This window comes from Plecotus auritus (assembly GCF_963455305.1).
Source record: "Plecotus auritus genome assembly, chromosome: 3".
Lineage (NCBI taxonomy): Eukaryota > Metazoa > Chordata > Mammalia > Chiroptera > Vespertilionidae > Plecotus > Plecotus auritus.
The window spans coordinates 215944473-215967509 of NC_137772.1; the positions used below are offsets into that span (position 1 = coordinate 215944473).

General features: G+C 42.1%; 2 protein-coding genes across 9 annotated transcripts in view; one reads left to right on the forward strand and one right to left on the reverse strand.

Moving 5' to 3' along the window:
* RIC8B (RIC8 guanine nucleotide exchange factor B) overlaps positions 1 to 21556 on the forward strand; it is a 113144-nt gene extending 91588 nt beyond the window's left edge. The window contains exons 9-13 of one of the 7 annotated variants that reach the window (XR_013960233.1): positions 4317 to 4436; positions 7466 to 7549; positions 11762 to 11899; positions 12545 to 12721; positions 18327 to 21556. Coding sequence is in view for 3 of the 7 variants with exons in the window: in XM_080662090.1 (XP_080518216.1) it covers positions 4317 to 4436; positions 18327 to 18438 (232 nt within the window). In the remaining 4 variants the exon portion in view is untranslated. Of the gene's footprint in view, positions 1 to 4316; positions 4437 to 7465; positions 7658 to 11761; positions 12722 to 18326 lie in introns of those variants that run through there. The other 6 variants (XR_013960232.1, XR_013960234.1, XR_013960235.1 and 3 more) reach the window with 6 other exon arrangements.
* Positions 4707 to 23037, reverse strand: part of MTERF2 (mitochondrial transcription termination factor 2) — an 87949-nt gene continuing 69618 nt past the window's right edge. For both annotated transcript variants that reach the window (XR_013960236.1, XR_013960237.1), the window contains one exon: positions 4707 to 5242. The gene's annotated coding sequence lies outside the window, so the exon portion shown is untranslated. The remainder of the gene's footprint in view (positions 5243 to 23037) is intronic.

A 23037-nucleotide genomic window follows, 5' to 3' on the forward strand; every position in this document is an offset into this window, starting at 1 on the left:
TTGGTAATTTGGGTTTTGTGTGTTTATTTTTTTTTTAACTTTATATAGTACTGCTTAAAATTATTACTTGCCAGAATGTAGAATTCAGATATTTCATGTGAAAATTTGGATTTTCAGCTCCTTTTTAAAAAGTGGAGGTTTCTAATAACATTCTTGCATGGCAATGGAGTTGGTGCGGTTCCCTTCATACCAGGCATAAGTTCCCTTGGTTTGACAGCATATCCTTTTTGTTCATCTTACCTGCCTGGCTTTGTAGGGGTTGAGCTTTATATAGCCCATTCTTCAGCCAGAATGCTTTGAGTAAAATTTAATCCACACTTTTTAGAGACTGAAGTTAACTTTCATGTAGCTCAGGGAATTTTTAATGGGTCTTTTTTGCTAAGTGACCTAGTGCTATTGATGACCAAATGTAACAACAATTTTAAGAAAAAGCAAAAGTCTTGAAATATATTTCAACTTTTATGCATATGTTTATTATTTGCTCATACTTTTTAGTATGTCTTAATAATTTCATCTCCAGGCCCATATAGCTGTGGTCAGTTCATATAAGGGCCTAAGAAAATACAAAATTCTCAATGACATACCACAGATAAGAGTTTAGATACTTCTTGTCATCTAATTGGAAGACAATTAATCATAGGGTTAGAGTGCTGGGAAGAGGAGGGAAGGAAGCAGAAAAAAGGTGGTGAAAATCATGGTAAATATAAAATTATCCAATAAAATATCCACCACAATTAGTGTACTTAAAGTATCTTAAGACTCAGCGTCTTGGAACAAAATAAAACGAACCCCAGAATTTCACAGGGTTAAGATCCTGAAACTGAAAGCTAAGTCGCATACTCTACTGTTTGAGGTTATAAGGTGGCAAGTGTTTACTCAACTGAAAATAACCTATTTTATGGAAACTGACATCATTGTTGTGGTGACTGTCTTCTATTCTTCTCTGGGTAAGGAAACTGCATGCCACCAGTGTGAAGTGGGGAGCAAGGGAGGAGACAGTGTCCCAGTCTGCCTCCTACCCCCAGCACACTGCCATTTTTCCCTTAAGAGGGTGGCATAGCTCCTGTTGTTTTCTGTGGCACTGTTTACATTATTCCGAGTACGGGGGCGGGGTGGGGTGTTTTTGTAAAGGAAAAAATGAAACCTGGATCCCTGGAGTGACTTTGGGGGGATTGGAATGTTTTACTCCATGGGTAAAGGATGGTAAGTTCCTACTCCATAAAAATGAATTTCTAGCTACTACTTTTATGTTCAGTGAGCAAAGGATTTTGTGACTTTAGTACCTAATTTCAGAGCAAGCCATTAAATCATTTTAGCAGCAGAGAACTTGAGGTCAGCTTACGGAAAACAGACATCATTTCCATTAAGCCCTTAAAAGAAACGAGAAAAGAATCAAATGTGCTCTGACCCAGGAATGCATGTCCTGACCTTTGTGTGCTGTGGTGTCCACCATACCACAGAGCTCACCAGTGTGTCCTCCTGACACACCTCTCCCTGAGGCACACAATGGCTTGTATAATGTCATCATATTCTAAAACAGTCTGTGGGCCTGGTTTTTAAAATCACCCCTCCATAGACATTTATGAGAGAAGCCTTCACTCAGAAGACAAGTTGAGCAGATACAGTTAATAAATATATCTACTACCTTCCCTTATACTTTGTTCTAAGAACTGATTTCCTTTGTTTGCTTGGGAAGTGGTATGTGCCTACAATAAGTACTTTTTACTTATCATTTATAAGACTAGTTGTTTTTCTGAGTTAGCAGGCAGCAGTAGAGAAACCAGTAAAAACATGTCTCGTTATACGCCTAAGCAAATAATAGATGGGTGATGGAATTACATTTTCATTGTGGCATCTGGATACCTCTTAAGAACTCTGTAGTTCTCAGAATCCTTGTCTGGGTCCTCTTTGTTCTCGATTTTTGGGAAAAATGATGACCCCATTCAGTGTTTTTGTTAATGGCCACTTAACTAGAAGACTTTTTCTCTTCTTTTATGAGCACCTGAAAAAAAAAAAAAAAGGAGAGGCAGTAATAGTGCATTACGAGTGTCTGTAGTAGGCACTCTAGCCCAGTGGTTCTTAACTCATTGTGTATCAGAATTATCTGGAAAACTTAAAAACATCCTATATAATAAAGAGGCAATATGCAAATTGACCATCACTCCAACACACAAGATGGCTGCCCCCACGTGGACACAAGATGGCCACCACAGTATGGCCAGCAGGGGAAGGCAGTTGTGGGTGATCAGGCCTGCAAGGGAGGGCAGTTGGGAGGGACCAGGCCTGCAAAGGTGGGCAGTTGGGGGCGATCAGGCCTGCAGGGGAGGGCAGTTTGGGTGACCAGGCCTGCAGGGGAGGGCAGTTAGGAACAACCAGGCCTGCAGAGGAGGACAATTAGGGGTGACCAGGCCAACAGGGGAGGGCAGTTAGGGTGACCAGGCCGTCAGGAGAGGGCAGTTAGGGGCAATCAGGCTGGCAGGGGAGCAGTTAGGCATCGATAAGGCTGGCAGGGGAGTGGTTAGGGGGTGATCAGGCTGGCAGGCAGGTGAGCGGTTGGGAGCCAGCATTCCTGGATTGTGAGAGGGATGTCTGACTGCCCGTTTAGACCCAATCCCTTGAGGGGTTCCAGATTGGAGAGGGTGCAGGCTGGGCTGAGGGACACCCCTCCTCCCCCATGCACGAATTTCTCTAGTATATACATGTTCACACACACACAGATTTAGTTCTCTTTAAAGTTTCCCAAGTGATTCTAATGTACAGCCAAGGCTAAAAATCACTGGCAAGCCTGTGGGTTTCAGACTGTTTACCCTGAGCATCAGAGTTCCTGAAAGTGTCTTAGGGAATACCTTAACAGTGCAGACAAATAGAGGGGCTCTTGGCCATCCCTATCTCTTCTGCCTGAGCAGTTCCAACTTTTGTCTACTTTACATAGTGGCCCTCTACCTAGGGTTTCATTTGTTAAATAAGAAGCAGGGGATGGAAGGAAAAAAGATTTTTTAACTACAGCTCTAGACATAGGTCTTATGCAAGAATGGCAAAACAGATGTTTTAGATCCAGTAAATGAGGATGGTGAGCACTGAATTCTTTCACAAGAATCTGCATGTCATGTAGCCTCTGAGGAATTCAGCAAAAGAAAAGGAAATTTGGTAATAGATAATAGTACCTGTGGCCTAACCCTTACTCCAAATGAGAAAGCCCAGGTCAGTAAAGTTAACTTGCCCAAGTAGAAGCTCGCCACCAGAGAACCTAATTGATCACAATGCCCTTGTTTTGGCCCACGTGATTTTTTTCTAGTGAGACTCGCATTCTAACCTCTAGTTTACTCCAGTCCCAGCACACTACATTGCTTATACTCAACCAGTTCACTCACTCGCTTATCCTGAAGGCCTGGTCCCTGAATGCATTTGTGTTTGTAGACCCTATAAAGCAATTTATTAGCAATTTGCTGTTTGCAGGGATATTTCATTTGATCATTAAAAGCAAACCATCTGTACTTGGCTAGTACAAAATGCTATAATTGCTTGTCCTTTTCTCCAGAAACATATTTAACTTACAGATATTTAGCAGCCATTGGAAGAATTACCTTTTATTTCACTTTCTTAAAAAAAAAATAATGTGTCTTTTATCTAAGAAGATAGCTTGTTTGGTGTTAGAACTTCGTACATAATTTATGGAACGTATTCATTCTAAGTACTTTATTAAATCTATTTCCAGAAAGCCAGATGGGGTATACCTGTCTCTTGGTAGGCTACATTTCATTCCTTTTTTATCTAGGTCAGATCAAATCTAATTAAAATTGTTCTTCTGCTTTATTTTTTATTATTTAAACACTCATTGCCTTCTGTGGTCTCACTAATGGACTAATTTCCTGAGATTATAAATTGGCATGCTTTCATTTTCAGATTCCAGCCTATCATCATTTTTCCAAATTTTTTTATATATTTGTTTTATGCTGTATCACAAAATGAATTTCTCCCTCTCTTAAATCATTTTTCCCCTTATAATTAAAGAAGAAGGTGTGCATCCAAGGATATTTACCCTAAATACCCAATCAAATTTCATATTTTTAAAAAGCAGCCGGGCCTTATTTTTTTAAGTTGGCAAGTTAGTTTTAATTTTTGAAAAATAATAGTTAATACTAGGAAAGTAATTTTTTTAAAAAAATTCTAGAGCAGTTCTATACCATAAAATTCTATTATTGCCAATTTTTTTGGCAACTATACTCTTTCTTATTATAACTTACAACTTGGACCAGCAAAGTATAGAAAGAGCATAATTTTAAAACATACAGCATAACTTTTTTTTCTTTTTGTAGCATTAATCTTATCACTGGTCATTTAGAGGAACCAATGCCAAACCTTATAGATGAAATGACAGAAGAACAAAAAGAATATGAAGCCATGAAACTTGTCAACATGCTTGATAAACTTTCCAGGTATTGTATTCCCATCCATTTTTTGCTTGGTTTCTACAAATGTTCTATTTCTTTGTCTCTCTCGCTGAGAGTTCCCATAGAGCAGCAGCTCTGGAAATCCATGCTGATTGGCACAGGGTGGCCCTGGCAGCAGCAGTTAGTGCTCTCAGCTCCCGCGGTCCCTACCTGTGCCTCTGGATATGCACTCTTAAACAGTCACACTCTCCAAGGTGGGGCAGTAACTGCTAGGTCCCTGTGACATTTAACCAACTAACCTCCCTGTCTTCAAAAAGATACTGAGTTAGGTTCAATGATTTTGCCGCTTCTTGTATTTTTTGTTTTGGTCTGTTTTGGTTTTTTGTTTCAAATCATGATGCTTTTTTTTTTTTCTTTTTTGATGAAACCAAGAATTCTAAATTGTCATGTACCCAACAGGAAAAAGTGAAAAGGAATAGCTCAAATGAAGGCTTTTCTGGAAGCAGGCGCTTGCATTAATTAGGGGCTCTAAAAACAGTCTCCCCTTCCCTTCTGGCTCCACATCTCCTTCTCCTCCAAAAATAGTCAGTTTGGAAGATAATTAAATCAAATATATACTAATCAGCAACTAGTTATCTTAGAGGAATTATTAGAAAATATTAATTCCTTTCACACTTGCCTGAATTGCTTATTTTCCAGCCATGCATTGAGTCACTTTCTCCTTTAAGCCATCTTGAGTGAGTGCTTCTGTGTGTCAGTGGCAGCTGTCACTTAAAGGTGAATTTCTTCTGTTCATCTCCTTTTTCACAACTATGTGAAGAACAGTATCCCTCAGCCAAGAGAAGCAGCAACTGGAATAGGAAAGCCAGCCATTAAAGGAAAAGGTGTAACAAAGAGGGCAGAAGCTTAGAGCACAGCAGGAGGCTTAGAGTAGTAATGTTTGAAAACATGGAGAGTGTGACAGGAGTGAGTGGGTATTTAGACCCTCTGCTGAGTCTGAGCTTCTTTCAGATGATGCTGGCAGTGTGGTACAAGTTATTTAGAAGTAAGTAGTTTCATCACCTGCAAACCTAGTAGAACTTCTAGCTAGTCTTTTTAAACTCTCATCTTTTCCCAGGGTTAGAATTTACAGTCAACTGACAATGCTCACAGTCTTCAAAAGACATTGTCATCTGTTTGCAGATGACATTCTCCATACTTTTGATAGAACAGTCAAATATAAGATATGATATGGCAAACCTATAGGAGGCAGAATAACAAGTTTGGAATGAATATGTAAAAATAGAATTTGTGCTTAGCTGTTTCCAAAAGGACCCGATGAAACACAGTGGTCTAATAGTCCCTCTGGTAGGAGTAGGAAGTGTTAACAGGACCCGAGTGGAGCACATTAGTATGTTAGGACATACTAATAGTAAACAGGTCAATTACATAAATATCATGTTCATAAATAATTTTAATAATATGAGTTCTTAAAAGATAACACAGATGCTAGTCAACTGGCCCATATATCCAGGATGAGTAAGCTCCAAGCTAGGAAAGTGGGAGATGGGGGACAGAACTACCTAAGACAATACAGTGTAATTCAGGTACTTACTGAAAGAGACAAGAGGCATCCCTAATATAAATTCACCTTTATAGGTGTTCCTATAACAGCAACAAAAACAGTGCCAGGTCCTTCTTGTAATTTCAGGGAAATTCACATATTCTAGAGGCTGCCAACAAATAAATGCACAAACGTCAAGTCTGAAATAACCAAGCGTCCACCTGATTTAAAATATGCCTCAAAGAAGGTATGTACTCACCCAGCAATACCCAGCAGATAATTCCCAACTCAACCTGAAGGCGACACTGGTTTTTGCACTTACAAAGCAGAACAAATAGGTCTTGTTGGCACCGATTTTGCTATTGAAAAATTGGAGCTAAAGGCAACTTTGAGAGTAGTCCTACATGACAGACTTTGCATGACGTGTGGTGGGTTTTTCACATTGTTTGCCTTTCTGTGCTTTCTAACATTTGCTCTCACTAATAACAGTCAATGACAAAGCTGTGTGGAGATCAGCCGTGGGCATTCCAAAGCAGGAATGCAAAGAATGAAGCCATTCTTTATGCATCTTACATGTTTGTCTTAAGTTTCTTCTCTCTTTTCACTGTTATTGGTTTTGGTTTTGGTTTTTTTGAGGTAAACAAGAAGCTGTAAGCCAAAGTAGACTAAATGCAGTACAAGTCAAGGAACGTTTATTAATGTTAGCAAGGCATTGTGCTCAGAAGATGAGGGAGATTGGTGAACATGACAAGCTCTGCCTCTGGAAAGCTCACATTCTAGTGAAGGAAATCTATTCTAGAAGAAAATAAAATAAGGTCTGTGTTGAACTGTAAGCACCCAGGAAAAGGAGCAGTTCGTTCTGTCTGGATTGTTTCACAGGAAAGGTAGCATTTGTGCTGATCCTTAAAGTGTAAGAGGCATTTAATAGACAGGTGGAGAAATGACCACTCATTCCGGGTGGAGGGAAACTTACTCTTGTTAAGGTAACTCTTTGGTATTCTTTCTTCTAAAGAGCTTAAGTTGTTTTATCATTACTTGATTAATATATTATCAAATTTATCATTGGGGGAAGCAAGTCCTAAAGAATTTCCCCAAACATTTCCAAACTAATGTCTGGTGATAATCCATTTCCTTTAACAGTTTACAAAACATTTCACATACATTCTCTTTCAAGCTTCATAATAAAGTGAGACTAGGAACTTCATTTTCCAGAACTCAAGACTTTTGCTTTGTCTGCTGTGTTACTGTGTCTGTCTGTGAGAGTCAGTGTTGGCCAGAATACTTCCTGGTCATTTTCTTCAGCATTGTGCTGCTGGTCAGCTCCCTCAACCGTCCTCCAAGGATGTCCTGCATCCCACCAAGTCTTTATTGCACTAAAAGTGTACTGTAGCTTCGTCTGATTAACTTTCCTTCTCAGAAATGGAATCATTCTCTCCTGGGCCTGAATTGAAAGGCACGTGAGTCAAGGGTAGGGTTGGAGGTGATGTGGCCAATGAATGGACACTAGACACTTCCTTTTTTCCATCCATAGGAGAGCAGATGTGAAGGACCTGCACCAGGATGGTGGTTAGCAACAGTGGCCCATGCCAAAGCATTTACCAAAGTGCTGACTAAGGTTGGTCATGCCAAATACTGTTACTGAGCCTGGTGTAGGGTATAGATGATATACACTACCAAAACTGTAAAACCACCAATGCAAAAGTTAAAATTACATTTCCATTTTGCCTCCACGCTGGACATAGCTACTGCCTCAAGGAGCTCACCATCCTAGCAGCTTTATTTTACCTGGATTTCCAAGGACACTGGAGAGACTAGTGCTCATACACTTTCTTCCCATTGAATACCAGCTGACTTAGAAGTATTCCAAGTGCTTGGTTTGTTTTTAAGTAAAAGGACTGTATTTGGAACAGATGTAGATAAGGGGGTTGGCAGTGGACCTGGGGGTCTTAAGAGTTTGAGGATAATCTGAGCCCTATTAATCCCATCATGTCTAGCTAGTACAGTGCCTTGTATCCTGTGGTTTCCCCAGTGTGTGAGAAAATAACACAGCTGATCCCCAAATTGAAGGTCAGTTTCCTGTTCTATAAAATAGCCTATATGGTTTACGACTTTAAAGCATACTTTTGGCAGTTTGAATTTTTGGCCAAATGTCATAAAATTCAGGACTAGAAAAGAATTCTATAAAGGTTCTTTGGCCCATGACTAGCTAATTTAAATATCAGGCTTGATAATTTATTTTATATAGAAATAAAATTTAATATTTATCAAACATAAACATTCAGTCTTGAGGCATGAGATTATTATAGAAAGCTTCATTTGACAGTTTTAATGTGAGAGCAGAGGTGGAAAGGGGGATGAAACTTGCCTGCCTCTACACCTCCTCTTTCTTTCTCTGAATTGGAAAAAGAATAAGCCGCTGCAATTTAAGCAGGAGATTAGAATGGGGATTGTGTGTGGTTAAGCAAGTCCAGTGTGGCTAATACAATTGCATTCACCTTAGCTACAGCACACAACTTGTATATAATAATGCAGCCTCCTCCAAAAAGGAGGGAGAGGATTGATTGGCTTAAGCTTAAACTAACCAAGGGAAATAATATTTCAAGTTTGTTTTGACCTTTCTAATCCTCTCTAGTTCCTTAGTTGGAACCAGGACTGATTAATCTTATACCCCACCCTTACCCCATTACTTTTTAACAAGGTCCATTGCCTTTTCACTTAGATACTCTATCAATATCCTCTAAAGTTTACATGTGTCTAAATAAATAATAATTGTTTTCCCATTTCTTCCTTGTCTTATCTAATAATTTTTATTTATTCATTCATTTTTTTATTGCCAGTCATTGTGCAGTATTTGGGACATGGCTTTCTTAAATAAGTGCAGGTACCAAATGTGGAATAGTTCCTTTTAATCCAGAGATTATTTTTAAACTTAACTAAAGTTAGGACAAGTGCTTTATGACTGAAAAGTAATAAATATGTAATTTTTTTCTTGTAAATAAGTTACTTTGCTCTGCTTACAAAAGTAACAACTATGATTATACCCACCTTTTTGATGAGTTAGTCAAGGAAATGCTTTTCAGGTATATTTCAGAAATGTGGTCCAATCTTTAAAGCATTGTGAGATCTATTGTAGGAACTAAAGCATAAAGATTTAATTGTTTACATCAGAAAATCCTTTAGCTCTCCTCTGTCCAATGTGGTAACCACCAGCCATAAATGACTGTTGAGCACTTGAAATGTGGTTAGTCTGAATTGGGATGTCCTGTAAGTTTTAAATACTCAGACTTTCAAAGACTCAGTACAAAAAGAAATAAAATATCTCATTTGTTTAATATAGATTTTACATTGAAGTTTTATGATATACTAAAAGTAATTTTATCTCTTTCCTTACTTTTTCAGTGTATCTACCAGAGCATTTAAGATGACATATTTGGCTTACATTTTGTAGCTTACATTATATTTTCATTAGACAGCACTGTTTCACATCATTAACATACACCCTGAGGTTGCTTGGACGTCCAATTAAGGGAACTGGGATCCAGTTAAATTAATGTACCTTTGAAGTGGCAGGTGAGGATTAATTTGAGAAACTGGATATTGTATGTTGCTAGGGTATAGAGGGCCCTTCCTGGCTAGACAGCTCCAAAGGAGGATATCATGCTGCCTTTGTCCTGCCTGTAGGTAGTCATTGTCCTTTAACTCTAGTAGGAATGACTACTTTGAGCTCTTGGTTTAAGCACTAGCTGAAATGGCTTTTGACTTTCTGCTCTCTTTGTTACCCTCCTTGTTTAACTTTTAAGTCTTTCTATTTGGGAAGAACACATAACTTATATTTCTACTGCTTTATTCAGTAGTGTCAGTTGTCAATACTGACCTCTTATTATTTATTTTACTAATTTGGACTATAGGATAGAAAAATTCTGTAAAGAAATTACCAAGATATAATAAAGAATACCTTTATTTAAGGGAAAGAAACTGGATTTTATGCTTCTAGCACTATCCCTAACCTCATTCTCTGCATCTTAACCATGCTGTTTAATGTGAGGTGGGCAGCAAATTTTCAGAAGCTTTGCATGTGGTCTTCTAACAGAATTGAGAACAATAATAATAGACTAATATTTACATAGTGCTTTAAAGTTTTTAAAAAGTGCTTCAATATATATTATCTCCTTTGGTCATTGAAACAGCCCTGTGACTTAGATAGGGAAAGGTGTTTCACTGAAGAGTAAGTGGGACCAGTGTTTATATGACTGACCCAAGGCCTGGCATCTGGATAATGACATAGCCGGACTCAATTCCTAGTCTTCAAACTCCAGGTCATGTTATCTTGAAAATTACCAACACCTCTCAAAAATTTGTCAGTCTGATTATTTTTAATAAAACATTCTAAATTTTAAACAAGCACAAAGCAAAAAGACAGATAGTAAGCATATTTTCCTGAGAAGATCATTTAGGTTTGGATGGCATATATTCCTACTCTTTCATTCCATAATTAATTTGAGCTCTTTTCAAATACCAGGTTTGGAGCTAAATAAATAGCCTATGCTTTAAAAAACAAACAAAATAAAAAACACACAGCTTTATATAGAGGAAACCAGTAAAACTGCTGTGATTCCATAGTGTCTTTTAAAAAAATAAGGTCTCAGTTTTGAAAAGAGAATGATTTTAGGTATTCTAACAAATTCTTATACTTAGTATGATACATTAAGCAAACTTAACTTTTAAAAGGCTTCCCTTTGCGACTGTTTAGGCAACTCCCAATTGCCTTCACAAAATGGAAGGATGTGGTATGGACAATATGCCATATCCATTTGTCTCGGGAGTGATATTTTTATGCTACATGTTTAACCTTCCCAATTGTACCCATTCCCAAAGTAAGATAGTGAGGGCTGAAAGGAGGGCCTCGGAATCGTTTCTGAAAGATGCAGCCTGAATACCGAGAATTTGCTGTGAAAAAGCCTCCATATACCTCCTACCTACTGGGCTAGTGGCTTAGTGAAAAACCAGTATAACCAGGCAGCCCTGGGAAGCCATTAGATGAAAAATATAAGGAGAGATGAAGGATCAGGGTCCAAAGGACACTTTCACAGTATGTAACTGAACATGTTAACCAGGGCCAGAGGTTGTAATGTTATTTCTGTGAGGGAAGAAATAACATTAACCTTAAAATCACTTATAAGAATATCCCAAGTTACTGGGAAATCCATTGTACTTCAGTGAATTAGGGACTATTGTAGTGATGCTGAAATCTTGAAATAAGATGCACTCTCAGACTTGGAATTGTAGCAAAGATTACAGAGCTTCTTTCTCCAGGCCATCACAGGCTCCATTCTTGCAAGGCATTTTTGGAAAAGCTCTGTGTTAATTAAAGACTTTATTTATATACCAGTTTCTCAACCTATCTCTCAAATGTGAAAAGGAATTAAATATGAAATGGCTAATTTAAAATGTCAGGGTTCTTTTTTCCAAGCCAACCTTGCATTAAGAGCAGGAATCCCTGGGCCAAAGAAATGGTTCCCAATTATCCCATTCTGGGTTTTGTTAGACATTGTACAGAAGTCAACAAAACAAGTATGTAACAGAACCTGCCTAAATAACAGCCACCCTCATTAAAAACAGAGAATTAATCAGGGGATGATTGAAGGAAGCAATGCCTCATAGGTTTCCGAACCCCTTTTCTTCCTTTCTAATCATAGGACAAAATATGTTACATAAAAGGATAGAAACTATTATGCAGTACTCAATTAGAGGGAGGTGAATAGGTCTCTAACATGCTGTTTTATCAAAAGAGCAGACCGGTGTTTGCATGACTGTTGTTTCATTACAGACCCTGTCATTAATTCCATGTGTCATACTGCCCTGTAGTGCACAGAGCAGACAAGAAAGAAGAGCCCTTGAAAACAAGGGAATGGTTTTTGAGTCGTTATCAAGCTAAGTGGCAAGCGGGAAGCTGAAACTCGTATAGGTAAATTCGAAGGGACTCGGGAGATCTGCAAGTGGGAAACAAGAATGCATTTTACCAACTGCTTAATTATGTCCTGTTTTTCAACAAGTACACTTGAATTGAATGCTTTGTTTGTATTGCACAAAAACATGTGCTGTGGGCAAGAGTATTCTCTTGCTTCCAGGTCAAGTAAGGTGTTTTATACACACACATCTGGCCTCTTCTATAATGTGCGATTGGGTATGTTAGCATCTGATCCCCAATATTGCACTGTCATTTCTGGGGGAAAGAGTTACGTAGGAACCAGAAGCCCTGAAAAGTGGAATGTTCTCTAAGGTTCTGAGAAGTTTCTATAAGCCCAGGCATCCCGGAGGACCATTCTCACAGGGAAACAGTGGAGCAGATATATGTTACAGTCTATCTGAAGAAAGAGAAACATCCCAGAAAGTTTTAGATATGGTGTAAGTTCCATAATCTCCCACCCCTAACTCTTTAAGAAAGCAGTTTTTGGTTTCCAAGAGCAGTCCCAAGGGTTAGGCTGGGGCAAAGCAGGGTTTCCTTTCTTGGACGTGCTTTATCTGTGTCCTCGTGCCTGGCCAAACCCTTATAGATTATGGTTCCTTATCGTTTAGTAAGATCAAATTTCTAAATGATGTTTCGTTCCAGTTGAACATTCTTGGAGGCTTATCTCTTCCCTGGCCAGATGCCTGATCAGATGAGAAGCCCGCCATGATACTGTCACAGTGCCTAGAATGGGCTCTTTATCCAGTAGACATCACTGTACTTTTTGATGATAACGAGGGCAGTCTTAACTTGTGTTAAGGCCTGTGTATAGCATTGAAGGTAAGTATGAAGGAGTTGTTGCTATGTGACTATCTTAATCCTGATGCACATTTCAATATACAGTATCTCTGTTTAACCATGATGTACATATATCTGACACCCTTAGATGGGACCTTCATAATTTAGGACCAATGATTCTTCATGAAATAGCCTGTTTATTGAGGGCCATGACTGAGTTTAGATCCTTCCTTGTAACTGTTGCCATTGCTTTGACTTACTTTGTAATCATTCTAATCATCCGCTGATAGTTTTGCAGAATAGATTTCTGGTCTTGGTGTATGTCAGTGACAACTAGGTAGGATGCTGTGTTTGACTCCTGGGCTTAGAATATATTAAAAACAAAGGCTTAGCAGTATTGAGTTTTAGTGTCTTAAAAACCTAGCAGTTTTTTAAAATAGATCAAAATTTTATTTAGTAGCCTAATATTTAGACACTTAGCATAGAATCTGGAGGATCATCTTGTCCAACCCCTTCGTTTTATAGAGGAGGAGACTCAACCCAGAGAAGGAAATGACTTGCCCAAGGACACCCAGCAAGTTAGTGGAAGATCTGCGATTAGAATCTAGACCTCCTGGTGCTCCGTATGTTAGAAGCTGAGTCTACACCATTTAGTGGTTGGGAGCTCCAGGCTGTACGGTGCAAAGGGGGCTGACTTCCGCTGGACGGCATGATGCCTCATCAGGGAAATAATTATACTTAAAATAATATGAGAATGATTCCTGACAGATGGTTCTCTGTCGTTCTCCATTGATGCTATGGCCCATGTATTCTTTCAGTAAGCATTGAGCACCTGCTGTATGCTCCATCCTATACTAGGTATGCAGATCACAGCCAGGTAAGACATGGACTCTGCCCTCAAGTTGCTCACAGTCTACTAGAGAAACCCCTGGAAGTAACTAACTTCCTATAGAATGCTCATAATACCTTTCCTGCCTCTGTGGATCTTAATGATGAAAGTGAATCTTCTACCCAGAGATGTAGCTTTTCTCTTGGTTGTGGTTTCCTTAGGAGGCCCATAGAACACCTTTCCTTTCTGTGAAAGTGCAAGATGATAACAGCTGCAACTAAATTTAGTTCATACATGCTTATTGAGGATCTGCTGTCTGCAAGGCACTGTGCTAGACACAGGGGTATGAAAATGAAAGCATGCGGCTTTTTTTTATGTCAGGGATACGGTTTCATAGCTTTCAGGCTTTGTAAGGAGAATCTTTTAAATGTAAGGCCCTTGAAATAGAAGACAGAAATACCTTTGTACTGTAACCCAGACTTGTCAGCCTAGGATTTCATAGTCTCCTCTGAGATTCTTTCTCATACCCTGTATCTGTTTTGAGCTTTTTTAAAATTTACCTCAGCCAACCCAGCCTGTTTGCCAATCCCTGCACACAACTAACTCTTGTTTCTGTGCCTGTGCTTGACTAATTCTTCTGCTTCTGGGATGCCTTCCTCCCTATGATCCATATTCATCACTGCCATTACAGTCTGGCCCTGCGTCTGTCGCCTGCAAGGAGCCTATGACCAGCCTCCCCATCTCCTGTGTCCCTCCCATGTGTACATATGATTGGTGGAGCAACATGTCTGTGGTATTCATTAATGCCTCCCATTCTCTGTTCATATCTTGCTGATCTAGATACAACAGAACTGATAAAATGAAACAGTCTAGTATAACCAGGTCATTTATCGGACCTTTTAGGAGTGAGTCCCTGGATCAAAGATTTCATTTTGCCATTTGTGGGCTGTTAGTTGTATGACAGAGAGGAAGAATATTAGAAACGTTAAGTTGGAGCTTTGCAAGGTGGAGCTATAAGAAAAAACAGTCACATATCTATCTGTAAGGGACCCTCTCTCTTTGTCCTTTGAACAGATTTGAGTTGCAATTGGGTGTGTCGTGAATCAAGCACCAAGCGAGGGAAAGGGCTCTGCCTGTTAATCTCTCGAGCTTTTGGATCTGCTGTTCTGTAATTCTTTTACTATCGTTTAATGTGCGTGTGTGTTATCTTCTGAACTGGCTGAAAGCTTCTTGAGGACAGGGACCATGTCTTTTATTTGCTTCTGCATATTCTTCTCCCACTTAATTCCCCGAGTGCCCTAATGAGCATGGGGAAACTTTCCGTAAGCACGTGACAGGAAATGCCACTGTGGGTTCCGACAGTCCAGCCATTGCACCTCGCACTTTAGGTGTATAATGACCTTTTGCCCTCATGACAATTAAGTGAGGTGGGTATTCCTATGCCAATTCTACAGACAAGGAAGTGGAAGTTCAGAGAGTTCAAGGTCGTATTGCTAGTGAGCAGTGGATCCAGGATTAGAACCTTGGGCTGTCTGACTCTAAACCTATATGTGCCTTTCATTATACCACAGTAACACGAATATTTAGGACTCCTTTACAGTTCATGGAAGTCTTTCATTTGAACTGTAGTTATTAATCCTACCACTATTAGTACTATTAATGCTACTACTCACATCTTCACTAGGAAGTAGTTAGAGCTAGCATCATCATTATTCCCATTCCACAGATAGGGAAACAGACTCAGAGACTTGCCCATCATCACAAAACTGGTAAGTGGAAGAGTTGGGACTTCAAACAGACCTCCTGGCTCCAGATATTTTTTGCTCCACTCTATCACGTTGCTGCCTTCATTCATTTGCATGAATACATGATTACGTGGCCAGTGACCACGGACACTTCTCCCAAAGAAGTGTGAAGTCCAAGCATCACATGGAGCCACGTGGAAAGAAAACACTCATACCCTCGGGAGCTCCCACGGTGGTGGCGGTTGAGACAGAGGGCCCAAAAAATAAGTGCTTGGGAAGAATAGATCACCAGTGGGAATTAAAATATGGGGCCTTTTAGTCTATAGATGAATTACTGGCCATGAAACTATGAATTGTTCTTAATTATTTCCATTGTAAAATTGGCTTAAGGAGTAGGGATGAAACTGATGGCCTTGATTGGAACGTACTCCTCCCAGGCTTGAACAAGAAAGCTGCTCCCTGTACAGTTGGTAGCTAGCCCAGCATCATGAAGGGCACCAGGAGAGTGTGGGTGAGGGGTGATGTATGTCCACCAGCAATTCCTCACTATCTTGGTAGAATTTTTCCCGTCTCATCTACTTCCACCTACCCCCGCCTTTACCCCACCCCCCCTTACTGTACCCTCAAGTCCACCAACTCCTCAGACCTTTGAGCTTTCTTATGCCTTAATGTTTCATTCCCAGCAAAGTGTGCCCCTTTTCCTTTTGTATCAGTTATTAGTATATAGCATCCAGTGTCAGAGTCCTCCAGCCATCATTAGGAAACTGTCTGATAAAAATGTAGATGTGCATAGTGTGCATCAGTGCTGGAGAGAAGTTTTAATGGAAGCAGATCATTTCGAACTCTCCATTAAACACTTCCACCCGGTTGTCATGCAAGGACCACACGCTCTTCACGTCCTGAAGATGTCAGCATCTTCCCAGCAGACCTCCATCTGCTGTGTCCTTGCTGCGGGCATGATGTGGCCGTCACGTGGTCAGTGAGTGGGAAGCACAGGGACTCTATTCACCAGCCAGCCCCTGCCCTCCCAGTGGATCACAGGTCTACCTCGGAGACGTAGCCTTGACTTCCCACATCACGGCCATAGTCCAGCTTCCTGTGTCCTCTCACACATGGTGATAGTGCCATCCTATGACTTGTCTCTGCCAGTGCCCCTACCAGTGTGCACGCCGCACACACACAGCCGCCAGAGACAGCTCCCCGAGACAGCCTGCCTGGGCATTTAGGACACTTGCCTACTATATCCCAAGCTGCCCTTGCAGCCTTGCCTCCTTCCACTCATTCACGGACCCTCGGTTCTCCCCAGACACAGGCCTTTCACAGCTTCAGAGACAGCAGAGAAACCAACGACCCGAAAAGCTCTACAAAGTCACACAAGTAAATGGGACCACACGGAGCCCTTTACACGCCTCCTGTGCCTGCTGCCGGGCACACACCTCCCTGGCGTGCCGTCCCAGCTCCCCTGGCAGTGTGGACAGTGCTCCTCAGGAGCCGCCACAGTCCTTCGTCCATGATTCTCTTACAGCGTTTTACCCCGTTACGTATGACTTACTTTTCATGTATACATTTCACCTGCTCGAGCGGGCAGCTGAGCCGTCTCCCTGTCTCCCGTATGTGACGTAGCTCCTGGCGCACAGTGTTGAGCAGACACTGACCAGCTGAAGGAGTGTGCTCCCAGGGCAGTTAGAGCAGGTCACCCAGTTGTGTGTGCCGCAGAGCGCATGGCCGGGATCCAGGGCCCCTATGTCCCAGGTCTAACTTGGCCACTAGATGTGGGACCTTGGGTAAGTCACTCAGTCTCTTCTTAAAGGAGGGGTTGGACTAAATGATCTCTAAGGCCCCTTCAACTTCAGGTTCTGTGATTTTGACCCCATTGCTTGGATCAGGAAACATGTTTCCTATTTTATAATAAATATTCAGGCGCCTCAGCTTAACCTGCCAGCTGTCCACATTACTGATTCTTCAAACTGACCAGGCTGCTGTCGGCTTACCAGTGGCCACTGAGCCGCTCTCACGCCCCAGGATGTCTCCCTGGGCTTAGCACCGTCACCTGGCATGTGGCTGGGCACTCCCCAGAGGGGCCGGCAGCAGGGAGGTTTGTTATTTGCCTTCACTCCAAGCCCCACCAACATTACAGCCGCTGCCTTGTGGGCTCTTGGTTGTAGACAAGTTTTCAGGGGGCGATGCCAGTTTCCATAACAAGTTTAAGCAGCTCATGTGCCCATTCCAGCCTCCCCTTACCGCACTGCTGACCTTCGGGCCAGTCAGCAACGCAACAGGTCCATTTGCCATAATCTCCATGTAACAAAATAGGAACCCCTGAAGAGATTAAATAAATCTTTCCTAATGCTTTTTGATTGGCTTAATCAATAATTAATCATCTTTAGATGAGGCTGTAACTTGTGGAGTAGATATAATTGGATTAGCTGGAAAGGGGCAGTTGGGGAGCTTTGAAGAGATTAAAATGGCTGTCAGAACCGTAATTAAACTGCTACAAACAAAAGCAATGGTGTTTTACAAAAGGAGAGAGAGAGAGAGAAGGAAAGAAAAGGGAGGGAGAAAGTTGGGGAAGGCCAACTGATTTGAAATGAATCAAGTACCCATGTATCACTAGAGATTGGAGAGGCAAAATCAGACCTGACGCCTTTATTCCGTGGGGTGAAGTCCACATGTCAAATCAGCCCTTTAACCGTGTGCCTGACCCACTGCGACAGGTGAGGTTTCGGCAGCTTCAGCTTCACTAAAACAAAACGAATCCACAAAAGGAAAAAAAGTGAATTATTAAAAACAGAAGAGACCCGCTCCTTGTCCTGAGCCATTTAGACCTTGACTTTTCATACCTCTAATTGGCTTAGTAGGTTTGGCCTGTGTGAATGAAGTCTTTTATCTCCCTCTTTTTCTCTCCATGCCCCTTTCATCTTTCCTGTTACAAATACACAGAGAGCTTGAGGAAAAATACTTTGTTTTTTAAAGACTTTCCTTTTTAAAAGGATGTGGATTGGGCGGGAGGGAAGGGTGTGTGTGTGATGCTGGTGAATACTTTTTTTTTTCTTTCTTTTATCTCTTTTTCCAGAGAGGAGTTGCTTAAACCAATGGGACTAAAACCTGATGGGACAATAACGCCTTTGGAGGAAGCACTCAGCCAGTACTCTGTCATCGAAGAGACCAGCTCTGACACAGACTAAAGCCATCACCTGCTCAATTCAGTCTTGCTTTCATCAGCATCTTTTCTCTGTAGCTCCAGGGGAATCTTTTCTCTCAAACATTTATGCCCTTGCTTTGGCTAGAAACACATTAACTGGTTTACTCATTGAGAATCCAGCATATTTAAGAGGTGATCCTGTGTTTTTGCGATCCTGAGGCATTCATGCAGAGCTGCAGTTAGATGGAGTTGCAGGGGCTAGCAGCAGCATCAGAACGCCATTTCATCGGGACGGAACCGAAGGACTTCGCTGTAACACAGCCCTGGTTGAATCTGGCAGGTCATTTGCCAAGATTCTTAGCAGAAGATTTAGCTGCATCCTTCCTCTCACTTGTGTGAGCTGCCCCTCCTGAATCTCTCCAGCAGACGGAGGTACGCGGGAATCAGAAAGAACTGCTAAATAAGGGCTGAGGCAAGTGACTTGTTAGATCAGGACTGACGACATGGAAGCCAAGCAGCTGCTCCATAAACCTAGCTCCATTCTTCATTTCAGTTTTGTATAAAATATAGAAATGCACACACACACACACAGTCCCGGACTTGCAAACTGACTGCACTGAAAGTTTGTATGTCACTTACCTAGAACTTCAGAATACATTTCTCCCTATAAACGACGGTTACGTTCGGAGGCAGCTACAATGCCTATTTATTCCCTCACATACCTGAACACTATACCAGAGAACTGAGCCCCCATCTGCATCGTTGCATGGGGAGCATGCATTCTGAGGTTAACTCGGGGTGCCAGGAACACGTGTCCCAGCAGAGGGAATGGGGACTCCTGAGTCCTGGGAGCTCTTTGTGGCCTCTGCTGGGGCACGGGGTCAGCAGCACCCTTTTGTACATATAGGTCATTCATACGTCACATGTTTTAAGTGGGGGCTGTGTGTGTGCTGATGTGTGTGTGTTCTACCTTTCTACCATATGATCAGTTTAGCGGTAACCTTATTTATTTAAAAAAAAAAAAAGAAACACAAATAGTTACTGTTAAACTGATCAAGGCTGTTTATTTTTACTTTAAAAATTGGTCATATAAAGAAGTAGAAAATGAATCGGTGAGCCTGGTTAATCAGTGGCTAAAGTTGAAAAGGGGTTGGTTTCCTTTTATATATGTATGTATGTTTGTATACATACATATATACACACATAGATAATGTGCTTAACCACTGCCTTTTAAAACTTTAAATTAAATAAAACATTGGGGTTGATTCAATTTAGCCATCTGTGTGTGTTTCTTTACAGATACATGGGGTAAACTATTTCCCAGTTCATGCTTTTTTCAAGTACTTGTACATCTCACTTAAAATAGCCTCCTTAAGGATAGGCACCTGGGGTGTAAGTGAAAATGTCAGTTATCCAGAAATCACTTCTCTGGCAAAACAAAACAGGAATTGAGTTTTTAAATGCCTGTGAGCCACCAAGAGCGATGTCAAAAACTTCCTGCAGTTTGACTCATCGGAGAGAGCCTCAAGAATCTCTACTAAAATTTGCATACATTTCTAAAATGTTTAGTTATCTGGCTTTTAGGCCCACAGAAAAGTCGCACAGGAGGAGTGCTAGACGGAAGGCAGCGACGGCCCGCAGCCGGGCAGGAAGCGGCCAGAGTGAGAAAACCCCTCAAGGTGTCACAAATCTGGGAGAGTCTGTTTCCCGAATGACACGTATCACAATCTGGCCCATAGACTGATTCTCAAGAATGACCCTGTTTCTTTAAGAAAAAAAAAAAAAATCCAGAACACTCGATAAAAAATCTAGGGGGAATACATTACATTTTAGGATTGTCATCCAAAACAGTTGGGAGTAGAAGTTCTTGGTGACTAGTTTTAACAACAGTTAAATGAAATTTGGCAATTCATAATTTTAGATTAAGTGAAAAAGCTTAGAAAAGAAGAATTTAAGTATTTTTGTTACTTCATTGTACAAATGCATTTTGAAATATTTTTATAATGTCTACAATCTGATAGCTGTGGCATGCGTGTGGGCCTCCCTAAACGAAGACGTGCAACGGGGCAGTGTCCGCCGGCGTTGCGCGGGGTGGGTCTGAGCAGCCTGACTGAGTTGTGTTGCCTCTCAGTTCCCCTGCACTGGGCACTAAGTCTTGGTTGTGAAGAAAGAACTTGCAGGGGGAGAGGTTGACAGTGACCACATCCTGCACGTGGACAGAGAACTGACACCTGTTGTGTGCTCACCACACACGGGTTTTCTATGTATGTTGCGTCATGTAACCTCATCACATCCATCTCATACTAGAGATCATCTCCAAAGAGCCTGTTCCCCCCTGTCCCGACCCCTAACCCTGCTCCTTCCCCTTCAACACACTGCCCACCTGGGTCCACGTTGTGCCTCCTATGACTCTGGAATGCTGGGAGAGTGGTAATTCTCAGGCCATTTTAAGCAATAACTATTTCAGCAGAACCAGAGTCAAGAACTTTCTATGTGAAGAGGTGACTTGGTTGAAGCGAGTGGGGAGTTTGCTTGATGCATCGCCAGCAAGGACCTGGAGTCCTTAGGCCGGAGCAGGGCTGTAGGCTTTCAGACCCCTGCCTGCACGCTGGCCTGCGGTGGGGGTGGCAGAACACGAAAGACGGCCCGCGGCCGCATCCCTCCTGACCTTTGACACCACATGGAGGAATGTGTCCTAAAATAAGGCACTTGAGCTGCTGCTTTGGAGTAACAATCAACAGACACTTGAGACCCTTTTACATGCCCAGTGGTCCCGGGAGGTGGGCAGGACAGACGTTATACCTTTATAAACAAGGATGCTGGCTGACAAGTACAAGCACCAAGTATCTCCCGGATTCCAGTCAGTCTTGCCACCTCCCAGCACTGGGTATCACCTGTATCGACTTCCTCCCTGCCCCATTGTAAAAAGTAACATGTTCATTGTGCAAAGTTTGAAAAATGCCGAAAATAATTTAAAAAATAATTCACCCCAAATCCCACCACCCTGAGATAAATCACTGTTAATGTTTTAGTGTATTTCTGTCCTGTGTTTTTTCTATGCATATATAATTTATTTTACTACAAGATTGGGATCATGCTGTATTTACAGATTTGTATCCTGCTTCTTTAACATTGTGAGCATTTTCCCATGTCAATAAATATTCTTCAAAAATTAATGGCTATATGATATTCCGTTATATGAATTGTGGTAAACACTGCTAATTGCCTACCCATGTTATTTTTCCTTACTAACCGAAGACATGGTGACATAACCCCTCCCCCCCAAAAAGAAAGGCGCCTGCTATCTTCCTGGGGCCAGGAATAGGAGTAGCACCAGGAAGAGCAGGTGGCTTTGCAATAGGGCCCTGATCTGCAGGAGCCTCGGTAGCACAGATCACGACAGTTCGGTGGTTTTGGTCAAGGAGAGGCACTTGAAAATACCACAGCAAGAGATGCAGGTGACTTTACAAAGTCTGCATGTGAAAAAACAGACAAGGTGTCCATCATGCTGACTGCTGCGTGGTCATGGGCCGTAACTTGCTTCACTGTAATTCCCGAGGTGGAGGGGGTGCATGAGGACGGCGAGAGGCAGGCTACTCTTTCAAGAACAGCAAAGTGACACCAGTCAGAACAGGTGGGTAAGTGGTGAGCACAGCCTGGAGATGGACCCAGTGAATGGTGCTCTAGGAGCAGACCGTGGGCACGGGAGGGAGAGGCCTCCGGAGAGGACTTGGGGGGTGTGGCTTTGATGTACGAAGCTGAGCCCTGCAGAGTCTTCAAGAAGCAGCAGAGCAGCCTTTCTCAGAGGGAGGGGGGCTAAGCCTCAGTGTCCCAAGCCCTGCACTGTATGCAGTGAATCCACTTCCCTGAGCTCTAGAACGGTGTTCGTCATGTAGCACCAGGGAAGAGGAAATCGTCGCCCCGGTCATGCTGCGCTCTGGTTCAGATGAACCTGGTGGAGAAGGCTGCCCTAAAGAGAGAAGCAGCCCTGACTGGTTTGGCTCAGTGGATAGAGCGTCAGCCTGCGGACTGAAAGGTCCCAGGTTCGATTCCGGTCAAGGGCATGTACCTTGGTTGCAGGCACATCCCCAGTAGGAGGTGTGCAGGAGGCAGCTGATCGATGTTTCTCTCTCATCGATGTTTCTAGCTCTATATCCCTCTCCCTTCCTCTCTGTAAAAAATCAATAAAATATATTTTTTTTAAAAAAGAAAAGCAGAACTCTCCTCCCGGCTTCTGCAGTCAGATGTGCGTTGCCTTTTTGTTGCAGCTCAGCGCAGACGCTGGGCCAAGGCTCCAGCTGCATCCAGGTCGCAGGGACGCTGCCTTTTCTGCATGGAAGGGAGGGGTTACAGCTGTGCAGACTGTGCAAGTCCTGTGCCAGGCACTGTTCGAGATGTTTGGAGACACAAACATGACTACAAGTCCCTATCCCCAGGGTGCCCACAGCGGGGAAGTCCATACCGAAGCCTGTTATAGCACAACCTACAGCCGACGCCAGGACGGGACGACAGGGGCTTCAAGAACAAGGTCTCATAAGTGACACCTGCGCTGAGCATGGGCTTGCCAGAGCTGGCTCAAACCAAAGCTCGGGGCCAGGGTTCTTTATTTTTTTTTTCATCTTCACCTGAGGATATGGGTTTT